The sequence below is a fragment of the Dromiciops gliroides genome, chromosome 2, assembly GCF_019393635.1.
Source record: "Dromiciops gliroides isolate mDroGli1 chromosome 2, mDroGli1.pri, whole genome shotgun sequence".
Taxonomy (NCBI): Eukaryota; Metazoa; Chordata; class Mammalia; order Microbiotheria; family Microbiotheriidae; genus Dromiciops; species Dromiciops gliroides.
Window position 1 is genome coordinate 53,330,722 of NC_057862.1, and position 18,931 is coordinate 53,349,652.

The 18,931-nt window shown below is 44.9% G+C and overlaps 3 protein-coding genes across 5 annotated transcripts in view; 1 reads left to right on the forward strand and 2 right to left on the reverse strand.

The window, feature by feature from the left end:
- Positions 1-3,453, forward strand: part of FAM149B1 (family with sequence similarity 149 member B1) — a 35,305-nt gene extending 31,852 nt beyond the window's left edge. For 2 of the 3 annotated variants that reach the window (XM_043981742.1, XM_043981743.1), the window contains 2 exons: positions 404-485; positions 2,171-3,453. In XM_043981742.1, the coding sequence (XP_043837677.1) occupies positions 404-485; positions 2,171-2,244 (156 nt within the window). In that variant the 3' untranslated portion in view covers positions 2,245-3,453. Of the gene's footprint in view, positions 1-403; positions 486-847; positions 980-2,170 lie in introns of all 3 variants that reach the window. The other variant, XM_043981744.1, reaches the window with a different exon arrangement.
- Positions 3,454-3,799: 346 nt separating this feature from the next.
- On the reverse strand, positions 3,800-7,519 carry DNAJC9 (DnaJ heat shock protein family (Hsp40) member C9). The gene is made up of 5 exons (XM_043981745.1): positions 7,073-7,519; positions 6,503-6,643; positions 5,770-6,024; positions 4,584-4,670; positions 3,800-4,470 (listed from the first exon to the last, which is right to left on the reverse strand). The coding sequence occupies exons 1-5, from the start codon at positions 7,250-7,252 to the stop codon at positions 4,354-4,356; spliced, it is 780 nt and encodes a 259-aa protein (XP_043837680.1). The 5' UTR covers positions 7,253-7,519; the 3' UTR covers positions 3,800-4,353.
- A 4,629-nt stretch (positions 7,520-12,148) lies between these two features.
- MRPS16 (mitochondrial ribosomal protein S16) lies at positions 12,149-14,057 on the reverse strand. The gene is made up of 3 exons (XM_043986301.1): positions 13,895-14,057; positions 13,005-13,265; positions 12,149-12,445 (listed from the first exon to the last, which is right to left on the reverse strand). Exons 1-3 carry the CDS (start codon positions 13,905-13,907, stop codon positions 12,321-12,323), a joined length of 399 nt encoding a protein of 132 aa, XP_043842236.1. The 5' UTR covers positions 13,908-14,057; the 3' UTR covers positions 12,149-12,320.
- Between the last annotated feature and the right edge of the window lie 4,874 nt (positions 14,058-18,931).

Sequence of the window (18,931 nt, forward strand, 5' to 3'; positions counted from 1 at the left end):
GCCAGGTTTAAGGTAGCAAAATAGGTTTATAATGTTGATAAAGACTAATTGCATTCAGCATTTCACTGGACAATGAGCAAATATTTAATATTCTTGGAAACAAGTAAAAAACTAAACCATATATATGAGTTAATAAACTTAACATGGGCAGAGAGTATGAATGTGTACACATTTATATACTTTGTGTATTTTTTATTATATACACATACATGTTAGGGTAAGAATGATTTGAGATTCAGCTATTACAAATAGGAGTGTGGCCTCTCGCATTTGGCATGTAATAGCTCTCATAATTCAAACCTTTTCCCCTTCCTAAACATATTAAAATATTAAATCTTTATCATTTGGGGAGAAAAGGTAATGAAGGAAGACTCAGTTACTTTTCACTCTTTCCTTCTTCTAGCCAGATACACAGTGTCGACGTTCTTCCACCGTTATTGATTATTCTAATCAGAACCGAGCTGGAAGGGGGTCTGCAGGTACAGGTAAGCTTTACTCTTGTGTTTTGCTACAGGGTGACAGAGATGATATAAACTTTGATTTTTTAAAAACATTCCATTAACTTAGCATAAGTTAACGTATGTAGTTACTGTATTATAAAAGGTCTACTAATGGCCAACTCAAACAGAATTTAACAAGGACTGCAGTAGTTTCTTTTTCACTTACAAACTATTAAAAGCTAGTGAAGAACCCCCAAAGCAGTCCTTTCACCACCACTCTCTAGGGAATGGCATCAATTGATTTTGATGAGTATAATTAGCAGGACAATTAGGCAGTAAACCGAAGACCACTTTTGTTGCCAAATCAAAGCTTCAAATTTTTTAAATGCCTAAATTACTTTCTACAGATTCCCTTTATATAGGAGTGATGGGAATCGGTTTAGGGATGTCTAGTTCCTCCTACATAGGTTCTTTTCACCACCACCATCTGAGCACTTCTCCTAAAGAAGACAAGGAGAACAGAGATCATTATTCAATAGGTGAGGTTCAGCAGAAGCAGCCAATTTAAAAAATACTGTTCATGATCAGTATTAAGAATCTATTATTATCACTTGTACTATATATACATATACATACACACATACACCAATGCATGTTCCTGGCTGTTCTGGAGACTGAACAAAATAACATTTTTCCAGCTCAAATGAGTTGGAAATTACTACAGATTACTATATCAATTACTACAGATGTTACATGTACACAAATTCATTTCTTTGGAATCACTCGTGTCTCCATAACACCTATTGGGATAGAACACAATGATAAATGTTAGTGAATACCAATGCAAGCAATTAGAATGTTACTGATATATTTTTAAAATTCAGTGGTTAAAATTAGGTTTTTTGTTTTTGTTTTATTTTGCGGGACAATGAGGGCAAAATTAGTTTATAATGTGCTTTGAGTTAAAAACAATTCACTTCACTGTTTTTCCATATCCAATTTTTTATTGTTTTTGCTTTCACCTATGATTTCATTGTTTATAGAGAACTGTCTGTGGAAAAATTCTACCAATCTAACATTGAATTCCTACCTAATTGTTCTCTATTCCCCTTTTCTCTTCCCTTTCTCATCCAGATCCACACTGTTGTCAGATTAATTTTAAAATCTAGGATCAAAGATTAAGGACTAAAAGGGACCTTATAGGCCTTCTGAGTCTAGAACCCTTTCCCCCACCCCCATTTCACATGGCATATGGCAGTGAGGATTTGAAACCAGGTCCTAACTCCAAATGAAACAGTTCTCTGTGCTTATTCAGTCAGTTCCCATTCACAGCTAGAGGCACAGCTCTGACAGCTCATGTTACCTTTCATAGCTGCTTGTCATCCACTTACTAAAGTCCTTCCTTTCCCTGCATTCAGGGCCCTACGCCACCTTATTCTCCCCCTTCTTCTTTGCGTGAGCCCCTGCTTCTCTAGCCAAACTGTTTTCCACATTTCTTAATGTTCTCCCCACCTCTTGTTAGATACTTTCTCTGATGTTCCAGCCTAATGTAACATATGCCTTAGCTCCCCTCCTAGTAGCAGACTATACGATTCAAGTGTTGTCTGTACTTAGTACTCTTTAAGCATCAAAAATATTCAAATTCATTTGTTAATCTTTTTTTTGCATTACAACTTCTACAGACCCACTAACAATGTTACTTAATGTATTATATCCCCTTTATCTAATAGGTCTTCAGTTACACGGTTCTGCAAGGTCTCAAAGTCGAGGTGGATCAGTCACTCGAAACAGACAGGGACCATAGGGTAAACCAAAAACAAAACCAAACACCAAAAAACTTATTGTCAGGTCGTTGTGAACTTGTCTGAGAAATTTGTGAATTAGTGTTCAGTCAGCTCAGTGATGCAGAATTTGTTTACAAGAAAAACTTTAAACTATCTTTATGAAGAATTATTTTTGTATAACCTCCTGGGAAAAAATCAGTGTCTGCCAAAGACTGTGTGGACCACTAGTCTTCCTAAGCTATTCCACTAGACAAAAGACTTTTACCTAAGATGTATTCTTTCCCCCACCCCCACCCCTATCCCCCAGCCAAATCATTGCTTATATTCTGTCAAACAGGATTAGCAGTTCCTGCAGGACTCAAGAACTGCAGGTGCACGAAAAGCAGCAGTTACTTTACTCCTATTGCATTAAGCAATCGTATTCCCCAGAACAATTTTCCTTGTATTTAATCTCCTGAAAATAACTTGATTATCTAAATTTCAAGTGAAATCTGGCAGAAGGCTGAACTACCACTTGAATGAAAATCCTTCCTAGAACGCACTTTAAAATCAGCCAGATCAGATCAATCCCCAAGAGTTTGGCCAGATATTTACTGAAGACAAAACTGACAGTAAACTAAAGACCAACTGGAAAACATTGTGTATCAGTAGAGAAAAATATAGCTTATTTTATTTATTGGAATATACCGATTTGCTGGATCTTCTCTTTTTAAATATTTCAGGTAAATCTGCTTCATTGGTCAGATTTCCCTAATACTCATGCTCCCATTTTGCCAAATTTTCTCCAGCAACACTAGGGGGAAAACAAAATCATTTCCTTTTTTGGAACTTTCCTATATGCCTTCAACTGTCTTAAGTCTCAAACAGATTGCTTTGGTGACAGTGGAGAATAACAGAAGTGGGAAAGCTTGGAATCTCTTGGGAGTTTTTCTGATGGCATTTTAAAATTTAGAATTAGCAACAACAGTGGTATAAATAGCTTATCTTCAAGAACTGTTTAGTTAATTTAATTTGTAATTAATCTGATTATATAATTAGTTTCAGGTTTTATTGTTAAAGTCATCTCCTGAGGAAAAAGAATTCATGAAATCATAAAATGAAGTTACTTTACTGTTAATTGTTTCATAACAAAATAGCCAGTGTTACTGTTGTGTCAAGTATGAGATGGGGGAAACCAAACTGCATGAAATTGTATTTTTTTAACTGAATGCAATTAAAGAGTACATTTTCTAAACCAATAATGTTTGTGATCAGAAACTCAAAGTAACTAACATAACAATGTGTCTGCACTCTCCACTTCCCAGTGACAAACTTTAACAGAAATCTTGGTTTTGACTTTTGAGGAAAAAATACATAGTATTTAATTTCTTCTGCAAAACTGCTAAATATCTGAGGAAGCCTGGTTGACAGAAGAGTTGTGTAAGTTACGAATGCCCTAGTCCTCTTGTTTCAAAGGAGTCCAGGTTATTTACCAAGATCTCTTTGGCTCTATTATCAAGCCCTCCCTCTCCTAATATCACTTTTGGAAACAAACCCGAGAGCCAGTTTTTAAAAGACCCCAAGATGTAGCAGTAAAATATTTTACTAGTTTATTATATGCAATTTGTTTTTTTACAAAAATTCTCAAAATATTTGCCAGCACCAAAGTGCAAAATATAAGACAAATCTCGTTCCACTATAAATAAATGAAAACAAACCTGGCAAGGAAACACTTAGAACAAAGCTGTTCACTAGTTCCTTTAAGAATTTAATTTCCTCACCAGTTCAGTGGAGCATTATTACCTGTTAAGTGACCTCTGCCAGAAGTCTCTATCCTTTCTTGACAGAATGTATCTAGAGCTCCCTTTGTGTAAGACTCATGGTAATACATATTCTCTGAAAACTAAATTCTTCCAGGAAGGAAATTTCATAGAAATGATTAACTGCTAATAAACACTTCAGAGTAAATGCAGAACCAACCAAAGTGGGTTGGGTCGATGGCTGAATAAATTACTCATGAGACAGTCACTGATCTGGATAGTATTGGTCAGAGGGGACCATTTTCCTCAATAATAAAGGTTTTACTATTTTATCCAGGAGGTGGGTAATTAAATGGAAGACCCATTGAAGAAACAAAGCCATCGTCTTCATCATTTCTTTCCTTTCTTGTCAGTTGTTTTTTTTCCTTTTTTGGAAGAGTTGCAATACTTTGCTTCCATCTGGGCCAGAAAGCTGTTCATTTCTTTCTCCCGATCCTTTTGTCTGCTCTGTTGGAAGAGTTAAAACACACACACATCAGAACAAAAGCAACAGGCCCCTGAGATAAGAACTAGGAGTGAGGAGAAAGGGTCCTGCCTCCCCAGGCACCCCCAGAACTTACCTGGATAAGTGCTTTGAGGTCTTCTGGTCCCTCCCCCAGGCCCAGCTCCTTTCTGCTCTTCTCTGCTTCTTTGGCTTCTTCTTGAGCCTGCAACACAAAGCCCTGTGTGACTCTAAAGGGTCATGGTCAAATAAAATGCCTTCTTTACATCATCTACCACAAAAGCAAAGGACTGACAAATTCTGCATCAACACTCACTATATACCCAGAGTTGGCAGGAAGTCTATTCATTTTATTTAGCATCTCCCCATCTCCAAGTCTCCCCCCCTTTTTAAGGCCCCTATACTAAGGGATATAAAAGGATTTGGTTAAAAGGACAGGGACTAAGGTGATTTCAAGGGTATGAGGAACTCCTGGATAAGGAAAACCCCTCCACTAATGCAGATCAGCACATTCTTTGAAAGGTAGAGCACTGACATTATTGCCTAGGCTCTCATAATACATCACAGGTAGGATCTGAAGCCATGTCTTCCTGACTGAGGCCAGCATGCTATCCATACTGTCTACACTCCCTCTCTGGTTAAAAACATTAATCTCACTCATGGGTTAAGTGTCAGAGTGGAAGTAGGGTACTTGGAAAGTTTTAGTTAAGTTTCCTGAACTAGATCAGATTGGAAAGTAGAGGCAGAAAGCAAACGGAATACAGCTGACGAAATCTCTAGGAGACCTAGATAAATAAAAGTCCATTTGCCTGATGATATTTTCAGAGGAGAAATCTCAAAGTGTGAGCTTAGGTTAGAAGAGCATGGCTAGGTTCCTTGTCTGAAGCATCAATTTACCATTTATAGCAAATGGTGACTGACTAACCCAAAGCACCTCTGGGTAAAACTTTGAAGAACCTTGAAGACTTTTTTAAAACTGAAGAAAGTATCTTGAGAAAAAAAATACAGCAAATGAGTTAACCTCTTCCCTCTTTTCAAAATTACCTTTTTTTTTTTTTTACCAAATCATTTCAGTTAAGTGAATGCAAGGCAAATACGACCACAAGTTAGTTCCTTCTGGGGAAAAATCTTTAGTCTCTTTTCTCCTTCACCATTTAAACTTCTCAGACAAGTACATTTTAACAGCATAAAGCACAACATTTAGCATCTAAGAGTACAGGTAGGTTAAGTACTTATTGCCACGATAAATTAAAAACAAGTTCCCCTTTTCCCTGGTTGCCCTAGCACCCAAAGCACACACATACCCTTCTTTTCCTTGCATTCATTTTTTGCTTTGACTCTTTGAGAAAGGCTTTATAGGGTGGAACTTCTCCAGAATCAATGGCCTGTTGTATGATGTTGCGTATTCTGGGCTCGGCAGTGTATTCAGCACATAAGATAGACTCCATGATCTGATCCATGTCGCCCTTGAAGTCCATATAGGCTTGTTTGATATCAGTCAGTTCTTCTTCAGAACCAATGTACTTCTCTTCAAAGGTCTTAATGTCTTCTAAGGTTATCTTAAAAAGTAAGTTCAACTTGGTAAGTTTTTTTTTCTAATTAAAGGCCTTTCAGTTAAAATTAAAAAATATGTTGAAATGTGACATCTGATAGATACAAACTACATCCCCTTACTATGCCAGATAGATGAGCTGAATGAGTCAAATCTGAGGCATTAACTTCTCAGCGTTTGACTAAGGAGCCCCGAACAAGTACGGTTCTGTGCCGCAGGCTGGGGCTTTGCAAACTGGACAGTGAGGAGGCTAAAAGGAGGTCGTTTCCAAAAGACATCGTCCCTGCCAGGGAAGAGGAAGATAACCCTATTGGAAAGCTAAGTCGTCGCAACAACTAAAGCCTTGGCGGGCGTGGATCAGATACGCATTTATTAAGCGCCTCCTGCGTGCCAAGCACCGTCGCCCTGGGTCCGGGTGAGGGAGGGTTTTCCCGGGCGGGCCTGCCCACGGGGTGGTCGGGGACGCGCGGGGCCGAGGCCGGTACCTTTTTGAAGAGCAGCCTCCAGTAGGACAGCCAGTCGCGGTCCTGGCTGAGCTCGTCCACCTCCTCGTCCACCGTCCCTTGCTCATCGTACACTGCGCGCTTCTCAGAGTCGCTCAGGACCGCGTAGACTTTGCCCAGGATCTAGGGGAGGAAGCGGCCGGCAATGATCCCCGCACCGGGGGAGCGCGGACGCTCCTGCCCTGCCCACCAGCCCTGGGCCCGGCGCCGTCCCCGGGTACTCGAGATGGGCGCCCACGGCGGGCACGGGACGCCCAGACCTCGCCACCGGGACATGACCGCGGGGTAAGTCGATGGGGAGAGGGGGAGGAGGGAAGCACGGCCGGGCAGCCCGTACCCCTGGGTCCTGGGGGGGGCCGGCAGGGTCGTAGGAGGCTCCTGGAGGTTGTGGGCAGGGAAGGACACGGCCACACCTGCACTTTGGAGAATCCCCTTAGGGAGGCTGCGGGAGGCTGGCCGGGGGAGGGACTCCAGGCAGGCCGACCCCCCGCGGGGCGGAGTGGCCAGAGCCTGCAGGGGGCGGGGACGCCGGGCCAGGTGGCCCCCGCGCACCTGGAACTGCCGGGTGGCCTCTTCCTTGCCGGCCTCGTCCACGCGGTCCGGGTGCACCTTCAGGGACACCTTATGGTAGCCGCGCCGGATCTCGCCGTCCGAGGCCTCCCGCCGCACGCCCAGCACCTCGTACAGGTCGGCGGTGCCGAAGTCCTCCTTGCAGCGCTCCAGGAGCCCCATCGTCGCCGCGGCACGGGCGAGGGTCCGCAGGCTTGCGCCTCCCGGCCGCCGCTGAGTTTCTTTTCCCGCGCGAAAAGGGCCCGCCGCCGGTGGGACGGGGCGGGACGTGACGTAGACAGAGGGCGTGGCCTAGCCTCTTGTGCAGCCGCAACTCAGCCAATACGTGACGGCAGCCGGCAAAAGCCGCACGGCACGAACTGTCGTAAATGCGTCCCGGGGGAGGGGCTCTGACTTCTGCCGCTGCCTCCTCCCTTCTTGATAGGGCGGTCAGAGCCTGTCGTGTCGATGCCCCCAATCCCTTGTGACGTTCCTCCTGTGGCCGGGCGCCCCCTCTGTCTCGGCAGTCCACCGCCATCGGAAGTGCCGCCGCCAATTGACTGGGGTGGAGGTGCCCCTCCTTTTTACCCTTGACCTCGGGGAGGAGGAGCCCCATGCGGCATCTCCTACCGAGGAGGAAACTGAGGCGAGCTGGGGGTCCGTGCTGGGGCCGCACACCCAGCGAGGGCTTCGGGCAGCCCCCGGGAGCTCCGTATTCCGTCGGTATTATTTGGGTAATAGAGTTGCGTCCTACCCCGGAGATGAGACTCTTCCTCCATAACATTCTGCAAAAAAACAACCACCCGCCTCCCCAGCTCGCCACCTTAACGTAGAACCCCCCGAAATGTGCCCCTCATCCCCGGCGCTCTCTACGTGCTCTCCCGCCGGCACGGTGTCGCCCAAATCCAAAGCTCCCCACCCCCCAGGGCCTCGAGTTCCACGGTCCCAAGCCACGTCCTTAGGGCCGCGGCACTCTCCAGCCACAGGAGCGTCCCTGGCTCCCAGTGGCCTGAGGCCCCGTGCCGGCATTCAAAGCCTTTGGCCGCGGTTTCCTAGAGTCCAGACGGCCCCGGCCCTCGGGGAGTTCCCGGTCCGACGGGGGGAGAACGAGCAGATGTGCGCAAAGCACACGCGGTACTGGCTGAGCAGATCCTTATCCGGGGGGCCGCTACTGCCGGCTGACCCCCGTGACGGGTCGGGCTCAGGCCGGACTGATTCCCCAGAACTTTAGCTGACCAGTGAGGCAGACCCTGCATCAGGTCACACTCATCATTGCACGAAACCCAACCATGAATCAACTGAGGGACACGCTCTGAGAAAACCCGCGTGTTACCAGCGGTGCCTGTCACTGTCAACAATGACAAACTGACCGCCTCACCAAGGCCAGCTAAGTCCAGTGGGGGGAGAAGGTCCGGGTGGCTGGGCACTTTACAATTGGCTATACTAGGAGAAGTGAGTTGACCTTCAGGTTCGGCTTATTGCCCCTCTCAGACAATAAAGGAATGTTAAATGTCCAATTTCTCATCACTTTGTTAGGAGATCCAATTGTTCCGTGCTGCACAAGAACAGGAAAGAGAGATGACGCATCTTTTAGGGGATAGGACCAGGTTAAACCAGTTGGGGCTTACAGACAACAAGCAGATGTTCCAGACTGTTAGCATAATCCATAACAACTTTTCCTTTAAACCATGCCTTTAACTGAGCAAAAACTACAATCCTAAACTTAACTCAAGAACAGAGAAGCATTTTGACAAAATGGGGCAATGACAGAATAGGGCCGATTACAGAACAGAATCAATTATTAAAAGATACGGAATAATCTTAATTTCCCCAATCTGTTACATAGAATTATCTGTTTGACAGTACAAACATGTTAACCCCTCTAGGAATAAACCACTACCCCAATTCCTACAGGTGCCATCAATGTCATACCAGTACTCATAATAAGGTTCTCTCACTGCCCAGCCAGAGGCTGTGTCTCTTTCCAAGGTCATCATCTCTTAGTTTTCTGTCAGTTAACATTGCTCTACCAAAATATGGGGTGCTTAAGTCTCAAGCATACAGTTCTTCAGGAATTTATCTTACTCATGACCCAAGAAACGGCCAAATTTTTTTGGTTCTAGCTAGGGGTGTCCAATGGTTATTCTCAAATTCTGACTGGTTATTACTACCTAATTTGTTAACCACATAGTTTTACTGATAGGTAATTACACAAGCTATTGATGAAGTTATTTACAATATTTTCTCATTGGTAGTCCTATCTGGAGGTTCACATAAGTTTATTATTTACAGAATAAGCACATGTTGTTTACCAAACTACACAAGTGCTTTTCTTATTGTTGAAAAACAAATGAAAGGAATGCAACCTAATGGCAAAACATCTCAGTCAAGACACAATCACAAAATAAAGGCTTCAAACAAAATTGAATCAATTATCCTAAACTGACATCCTTAATCTCACCACATGCCAACCTCTAGCAGCTGGCTGTCCTTGCAGCCAATCTGGGATGATCTGTAACCAAGATCACAGTGATGATTAAAACAATCTGCACAGCATTTCCAAACCTGCACCTGCTTCCCTTGAGATCAGAACAAAAAGTACACACGAGCATCAGTATAACATGAAGCAGTATTTACCCTTGATGGCAGAGGGAAGACTCCAACTTGGCTTCCACCACTCGCCCCAGAACCTCTTGTGGCCATGCAAGCCAACTGCCAATACGTGAGTAGACATTGCATAGGTAGCTAATCCCCACTAAGTCCTGAAGTCTTTTTTCCCTATTGCTAATAATTATGTCATTCAGAATATGGCTCCCGGGGCAGCTAGGTGGTGCAGTGGGGCAGCTAGGTGGTGCAGCGGATAAAGCACCCGCAGCCCTGGATTCAGGAGTACCTGAGTTCAAATCCAGCCTCAGACATTGACCCTGAACAAGTCACTTAACCCCCATTGCCCCTCAAAAAAAAAAAAAAACAGCTCCCTTCTTAGAGTCCCGCACAAATCTTTCACTTTTACCCCACCTCTTGGCGATGCTTGAGCAATTGTTGCTGCATTTGGTCAAGTTCTCATGTGGGTCCACCTGAAACACTGTACGCTTCCTACTTCCATGCTGGGTCTAGGAAGAGAGGCATGTGTACAACCCTTTCTACTTCTATGGTAGGTACTGTTTCCCACTGTCATCCTGACGATGTTATCCTCATGACGTGTCCCATGGCTGGAATGCTCTCCCTCCTCAGCTCTGCCTGCTCCAGTCCCACCTTCTGCAAGGGACTTTTCCCAGTCTCCCCCTCTACTAGTACCTTTCTTCATGTCCTCCTATTATACCACATCTATCTTGTGTTCAAGTATTTGCATCGGATCTCTCCCATTAGCCTGTGAAGTCCCTGAGGGCATCGATTGTTTTTGCCCCTGTAGGTGCTTAATACTGATATCGATAAATTAGCCATGATCGGGGCACAATCAGATGTGTCCCAAAAGCTTTGGGAAAATAGATGTTTAAAAATAAAATAAGTACTAACCCATGATCCAAGATGCTAAATGTGACAGTGGTTTAGGAAAGAGGAAATGCACTCAAAAATGAAATTCTAACAAAATAAATTATTCTAACTGATAAAGAAAAAGTAGGTATGTTAGAGACCAACGTGGTTACAGAGTGACCTCCCCAACAAATTCAGGTTTGAAAAGGACATGTACAAAAGCCACAAGACACATAAATGAGGACAAATACCCAAAAGTAACATGTCCCTTTAAGAACAAGGTCAGCCAGGTTCAAGCCCAGAATGAAGTGTGGCCTGGGGGAAATAACAACAAAATTGGGGGTGGGGTAGTTGTAGCAAGATAATGGACAGGAAGCCCAAGATTACTATTACTATAAAGAGTTGACTCCTATTTTGTTTCCATCTTCTTTGTCAAGAATGATCTTCAGGGGCAGCTAGGTGGCACAGTGGATAAAGCACAGCCCTGGATTCAGGAGGACCTGAGTTCAAATCGGGCCTCAGACACTTGACACTAGCTGTGTGGCCCTGGGCAAGTCACTTAACCCCAATTGCCCAGCAAAAAAAAAAAAAAAAAGAAAAAAAAGAATGATCTTCATCTTCTAACCAAACAGTAAAACAAACAGGATTAGGCGGGACCTGGAGCCCAACACAGATGGGAAGACAGCACGAGGAGAGAATGTGATGTTATTCTATATGAGTTCAAGTGTTCTGGCCCAGACAGATTACATCCCAAGGCACACTAAGAATTTGTTAATGAGGCCACAACAGGACTGTCAGTCCATCTACAACTGCAGACATGGGAGAGGGGCTCAACTATAAATATAAGTAAAAGTGCTGATTTTCTTTTTTTGGTTTTTTTTTTGGTGAAGCACTTGGGGTTAAGTCATTTTGCCCAGGGTCACACAGCTAGTAAGTGTCAAGTGTCTGAGACTGGATTTGAACTCAGGTCCTCCTGAATCCAGGGCCAGTGTTTTATCCACTGTGCCACCTAGATGCCTCCATGGACTAGTTCATAATGAATCCACGTGGATCTCAAGGAAGGTTTTCCCTTGTCTGCTGCAGGTTTCTATTGCCATGTTCAATATTTTTAGATAGATTTTTCAAGTTTTCAGGTGACGAAGAAATCTAAGCCAATTGTCCATGACCTGGACTGTTCAATTCCAGCCTCCAATCTCTCCCCCTTCAATCCATCCTCTGCATAGCTGTCATATGGAAATTCCTAAAGTATGTCTTTCTACATCCCTCCACTCCTCAAATAGCTTCAGTGACTCCCTATTGCCACCAGAATAAAATGCAAACCCCTTTGCTGGGTGTTTAAAGCCCCTCACAAACTGGTTTCAATCTCCAGATTTCCCATTACACCACACTTTTGCCCCAACTCTTCTGGAGGTCCCTTTCAGCCCTTCAGATTGTGCCCTGATACTTCCCTAACCCAGGCAAAATCCAGTCTCCTCCAGATATCAAAGCTAGGAAAGGTACCAAGCACAGAGGCCCAGCTCTAACCTCCAGAAACCTAACACTAGACCCAAGGCTACAAAGCATGATGACCCCAATCCAGCCCTGCTCCAGAAGAACACACAAAGCTCTGAAAATTCCCTTTATTCACCTCAGAACAAAACAGAATGAGTTCTTAGCCCAACGTGTGCCAGGTGGCTCCAAGAATAAATTTTTCCAAGAGCTTAGCAGAGTGTCTAGCACAAAGTAAACACTTTAAGAAAGGCTTCTTGACTGGACGGGCAGGTCTTGCTCATGAAGCTCAGCTGGGTTCTGTCTCTGTGCTTGCTGCCTGAGAAACTGAGCTGGCCTCGAGAGCACGTTTCCGGCGAAGCCTCTCCGCATTTGTCACAGTCATGGGATGCAGAGGGAAAAATCCAGAAAGACCTAAAAGAGGCAGAACATCCCCTAGTAAACACAACATCATTGTCTCTCTAGAGAACCTATCAATTGGCATGGAGTCCTAACATACTGCCTACAGGGAAGAGCTCAGACCTGGGCTCCATGACAGTCCAGAGATCTCTCCAGTCTACCATCTTTCATTATAAAATGCTTACTCTTCCACTCAGTCATCTACGCCTTCAAAAAAGGAAAATAAATTGTAGGGGGAGGCCGGATGTTACTTGGTCCTGCACCTCAAACTAGGGATTTTCCTCCCAGTTGAAAAGGACAAAACTCAGGCTTTTCAACATTCTCATCACTAGTGGAAAACTGCAGTATCCATAAAAGGCTATCCAAAAGAGGGTTTCTTAAAGTTGAAAAACCTAAATTAGGCTCAGGATTAAAGTTTCCCATTCTTGAGCTGGGGAAGGGGTGGAAGTTCAGTCACCAGGAGTAAATGCCCCACAGATCTTTTCCATGAATGACACAGTAAACAAGATCCAGGAGTCATGGGGGTGCCCTGACATTGCAGACTCCTCTGAATTGGAGGGGGCTGGTGCCTTACCTAGAAGCTTCTCCACAGGCTTAGTGAGATGGGCCCCAGAGCCTAACCAGTGCCGGATTCTCTCCAAGTTAAGGCCTACGAGCTTCTCCCCATTCGTGTTGGGCATGGGGTCATAACAGCCCAGCTGCTCCAAGTACCGGCCATCTCGGGCACGCTTGTTGTAGGCAGCCACGATTCGGTAGAAGGGCCGGTTGGTGCAGCCGCTGAGGGCCAGGCGGATGGTCACATGTCCGCCATGGTATGTCTTACAAAGGAGGGAGGCTGTGGGAATACAGGTGGTTAGGGCCGGAAGCATCTCAGAATGACCCTGGGCTCTGTCCCACAGTGCCCTGGTGCGAAGCTTGCTTTTCCTTTCTCTGCCCATCCAGAGACTACCCACCCTTCAAGAACCAAATGCCCATCCCCCAACCTGGTGCCATAGCACTTAGTCATGATGCTTGGCATACAGTAGGCGCTCAATAAATGTGAAGACTCTCCCTGCTCTGATCCCCGGAGTACCACCCCTGGGGCACTTCCGAGAACAATCAAAGAATATGAAACTTTATCAAGGTTCATCGAAGAGGGAGGCTAAATCCATGGGGACAGATACAGGTTAAGAGACTTGCTCGGGGTCAGAATCAATATCCGGGGCAGGAACTAAGCACCGCTTTACCCAATCCCCGTCCAGCAATCCCAGCGCTCCGCCCCTTTAAACCACAGCCTCCTTTGGGGACTAGCACGTGGCACGGGGGGGCGGGCTCTCCCACCTGCGTCTGCGCACAGCACTATCGCTGATTAGCCACATTCACCAGAGCCCTCCTCCCCGCGCCCCACTTGCCCTGTCCCGATCCCTCGTTCTCCTCCAAGCTAAGGGAGGTCACAGTGCCTCGCCCCACCCGGCAGTCACTCACTTAGCTGGACCATGGCGGGCTAGATGGAAACGACGCGCCAGGGGGTCTATAAGGAAACCCGTTAGGACTCGGAACCTCCGAAGCGACTGCACCGGGCCGGGCTCTCAGCGCCCCAGCTAGCGTCCCGTCCCCGCCACCGGAAGCGAAGAATTTTCTGCGCCTGTGCAGATGACCCCGGAAATTGTGGCTTCTGTGGTCCCGCCCCCTTTAAGTCGTCCATTCCTTTGGATTCCTTTGAACCCTCGTATATCTAGCGGGGCAAATATCACTCCAGTCCTTGAGGGCTAAAGAGGCAGAATTTTTTTTTTCTGGAGGTGGAAGGGAAGGGAGAAGAACATGATTTGAGCTTTAAGAAAATCACTTTAGGGGAGCTAGAAATGTCAAGATTTGGAGACTGATGGGATGCATGAGGTGGGGTAGGCGGGGGGGGGGGGGTTTAAATCAAGGATAATACCACGATTTCTTTTGCACGTGCGTGGCTGGGAAAATGCCGGTACCCTGGACTGAGTGGGGTTTCTTTGAGGAAAAGGCATTAAGTTCTGTTTTAGACACGCTGAGTCTGAGAAGTGTAGGAGACGCCCAGTTTGCAATGACCAGTAGATACTTAGCTCAGCACAGCGTCTATAGCCCCTATCGATTGGGAGTCGTGTTCCCTAGAGATGGTCACTGAACCGTGGGAGCTGATGAGGTCACGGAGGGGAAGTGTAGAGAGAAAAGGAGAGAGCCCAGGATGGACCTTGGGTGAGACCCATCCTTAGGGAGTGTGATGCAGATGAGGATTGAGCCAGGGAATCTGAGACCACATGGGCAAGAAAAAAGTAATGTGACAAAAACCTGCAGAGGACAGAGGATCCAGGAGGAGAGGGGTGGTCAACAGTGTCAAATATTACAGAGTAGCTAAGAAGGATAAGGATTGAGCAAAGGTCATCAGATTCGGCAATTAGGTGATTACTGGTACCTTTGGGAAGAGCAGTTTTAAATAAGCGATTAGAAACCAGGTTGAAGGGACTTGAGCAGCAAGTGCTGAAAGCGGGACTGGAGATAAGGCATGTAATCAATCATTACAAGCATTTATTCACATACACACCTCCATACAGTGCCATACACTGCCAAGAGATGGGGATAAAACGAAAGGAAAAAACATTCCCTCATCCCAAGGAGCCTAAATTTTGGTGGGGAAGACAACATTTAAATAAATAGACTACCCAGTAGGAAGAAGATAACCTCAAAGGGGAAGGGCCCAGAACTGGGCAAGGCCTGCAGAAAGTGGGATAAAAGCCAAGGTTTGAAGGAAAACAGGGATTGTAAGAGGTGGGGGTGAGGACACAGAGCTTTTTCTTTTCTTTTTTTTTTTCCCCCGAGGGGCAATGGGTGTTAAGTGACTTGCCCAGGGTCACACAGCTAGTTAAGTGTCAAGTGTTTGAGGCCAGACTTGAACTCAAGTCTTCCTGACTCCGGGGCCGGTGCTCTATCCACTGCGCCACCTAGCTGCCCCTGACACAGGGCTTTTTAAAGCCGGGGAACAGCCACTGGAAAAGGGAGAATAAAGGATCAGAAATCGGAAAGGCAGGAAGGAGCCAGGCTGTGAAGAACTTTAAATGCCAAAGAACTTTGTGTTTGAAACTGGAGGTCAAAAAAGCTACTAGAATGTATTCAGTACCTTGGGAGTCGTGGTGAGGCCTACATTTTAGGAAAATCACCTTGGTAGCTGCTTTGTGGAAGGTGGATTAGCATAGGGGGTGGGGAAGGCAGGGAGACCAGTTTGAAGGCTGTTGCTGTAGTTGAGGCAAGAAGGCAGAAGGAAGGTGAGAGCTATCTGTGTGAGTGGGCAGAAGGGCATATGTATGTGAGATATTGTGAAAAAAGAAATGAGATTTAGCAGTTGATTGGATGAGTAGAATGAGTGAGAAGTTAAAAATGACACTAAGGTTACAATCCTGGGGTACCAGGAAGATGCTGAGGCTCTGGACAGAAAAAAAGAAAGTTCAGAAGAGGGGAAGATTTTGGGAAACGAAGCGTTCTGTTTCTGAGATGTCTCTTAAGTCATCCACTTCAAAATGTCCACTAGGCAGTTGTTGATGTGAGTTTGGAACTCCAGAGCCTGGACTTGAAGCTCCATAGAGATAAAACTTGAACCTGTGAGAACTGAGGAGATTACCAAGTGAGAGGAGCAGCCAGGTGGCACAGTGGATAGAGCACTGGCCCTGGAGTCAGGAGAACCTAAATTCAAATCTCACCTCAGACACTATGTGACCCTGGGCAAGTCACTTAACCCCAATTGCTTTAAACGCTTTAAACATCCGGGGCCATCTCCACTTGTCCTGATGGATGTCAGGCCACTGAACCTAGATCGCTCTGAAGGAGAAAGTGAGGTTGGTGAGTTTGTACAGCCCTCCCCCACTTAAATCCAATTCTTTGCAAGTTATGACACTACCCCAGTGTCATGGCCCTCTTCGGGAATAAAGGACAAACAACAACCACCATCAAGTGAGAGAGGAGTTTGACTGTAAAGGGGAAGCTACATACAGCAAACTACCTTGAGGAGAAGGGTGTAAGAAGGGTTTATTAAGGGTGGAGGAGACTTGGCCATGTTTATAGGTAGTAGGGAAAAAAGATTGAAGATTATAGAGGAATGACTGTAGAGGAATCTGCTGAAGAGATAGGGAAAAAGATCAGAGGTGCATAGAGACAGGTTGGCTTTGCTCAGTGATTGTGGGGAAATAGTAGGGAGAACAGATTTAATCAAAGAAAATCTTTTTAAAATGTAAAAGTAGGCAGAAACCAGATTGTGAAAGTCTTCATATTTTTAAAGAAGTTTTAATTAATATTTTCTTTCTTACATCACAATGGAATCCTATGTAGCCCTCTTTCTCCTAAGAGACATCCTGTATGACTCATGTATTTAATTATTTGTATTTCTTTTAGAGAAGATGGGGGGGGCGGCTAGGTGGCACAGTGGATAAAGCACCAGCCCTGGATTCAGAAGGACCTGGGTTCAAATCCAGCCTCAGACACTTGACACTTACTAGCTCTGTGACCCTGGGAAAGTCACTGAACCTTCATTGTCCTGCCCCCCCCCCAAAGAAAAAGAAAAAAGAAAGAGAAGATGGGGGAAAAAAGAACAAATGATTGATATGTTGAAAAAAAGTCCAAAAATTTGTACAGTGCACAACTCTTATGAACCTCCCACCTCCATGAGAAATTCATTAGGGATATCTGTATCTCTTCTTTCCAAGTCTTGTTTGATCTTTATAATTTTGTTACATTTACTTTTGATTTTTTTGGTATGTCATTCTATCTATTTACATTGTTGTGGGCCTTCTTTATAGTGTTTTATTGTCTGCATACTTTATTCTGCATCAGTCCATGTACATCTCTCCATTTTTCACACACATTCATTCTTTTTTTTTTTTTTCTGGACAATGAGAGTTAAGTGACTTGCCCAGGGTCACACAGCTAGTAAGTATCAAGTGTCTGAGGCTAGATTTGAACTCAGGTCCTCTTGAATCCAGGGCTGGTGCTTTATCCACTGTACCACCTAGCTGCCCCACACACATTACATTCTTGTATCACAATTTGTCTAGCCATTTCACAATAGATGAGCATCTACTTTGCTTCTAAATCTTAGTGATCCCAAAAAGTGCTGCTATAAATATTTTGGAGTATATGGGGATTTTTACTTATGAATGACTGACTTCCTTAGGGTATTAGCCCAGTAATGAATTTCTAGTTCAAAGGGTATGGACATTTTAGTCACTTTATTTGTGTAATTCCAAATTACTTTCCACATTGGTTGTCCCATTCCATAGCTCCACCACCAATATATTAGTGTGCCTATCTTTCCACAGCCCCTCCAACATTGACTGTTACTATTTTGGGGGGTCATTCTGGCCAATTTGCAGGGTGTGAGATGAAACCTCAGGGTTATTTTGATTTGCAATTCTCTTATTATTACTGATTTGGAACATTTTTTCTTGTAGTAATGAAAACTTAGCAGTTCTTTTGAAAGAAATTTATTCATGTCCTTTGACAAATTATCTATTCAGGAATGACCCATACACATGTACATATCTATATTCAGGCTATGTGTTTGATGCCTCTTTTGTAAAGTATTAGTTACATGTCTACTTTACTTTTTTTTTTTTTTGGCTGTTCTATGATTCAGGTAAACAATGGTGCATGTATCTGATTAGCTCTAAGGGCCTAGGACTACCTATACAGTAGGGAGCAACTTTATATCCTCTATACAAGGGGCCTTCACATTGTCATGGGGCGCAGAGCACCCCAGAATTTCTCTGGGGCACACCGAGGAATCTTCTCCTTGAGAAACTAAACCAGAGGACAGATAACTCCTAGAGAGATAAACTGAACCAAATCAGACTGAGCTAGCTTGGGATTCCTACCTTTCATTCTGGTCTCCCTTATCCTGGGGAGATAAATTTGGGTGTGGCTTCGGCCTTTGTGTTCTGAAGAGGGATCTGTAGCCACCCCTCACCCAATTCCTTTAGTCACTACCAGTGGGGGATGGTCCTCCACTCCTCACCCAATTCCCCCAGCTACCACCAGTGGGGGATGGTCCTCTCTCACTAAAGAAACTTTTCACGGGCAGATGGTCCACCCCCATCAGTCCTCTATAAAAGTACCTTCCAGTCTCCTGTTCGGGGAGATTTGGTACCTCTGAGCCATGTGCTTTATGCCAAATCTCCCCATGAAAAGTCTAAGGATTTCTTTCATGGTTTCCCTCCCCCACCCTTCCCTTCCCTTCCTCCTAAATAAACTATCACCTTATTCTAACTACGTTTTGTGTGCAATAGGGTGTAATTCTTTAAAGAGGAATTCCCAAGAACCCCAACCCCAACCTGTACCCCATTTCCCACCATATCAACATGGACCCCACTGGGTTAGATAAAACTCAATCCCTTTAGTGATCCCTTGCTATTCCTCAGGTAGAAATCTCTGTTGAATCTGTCTGCATTAACCACTTCTTTCTCCAGAGCAAGGACCCAATGTCCTAACCACTCTTTCTTCACTAGGAAA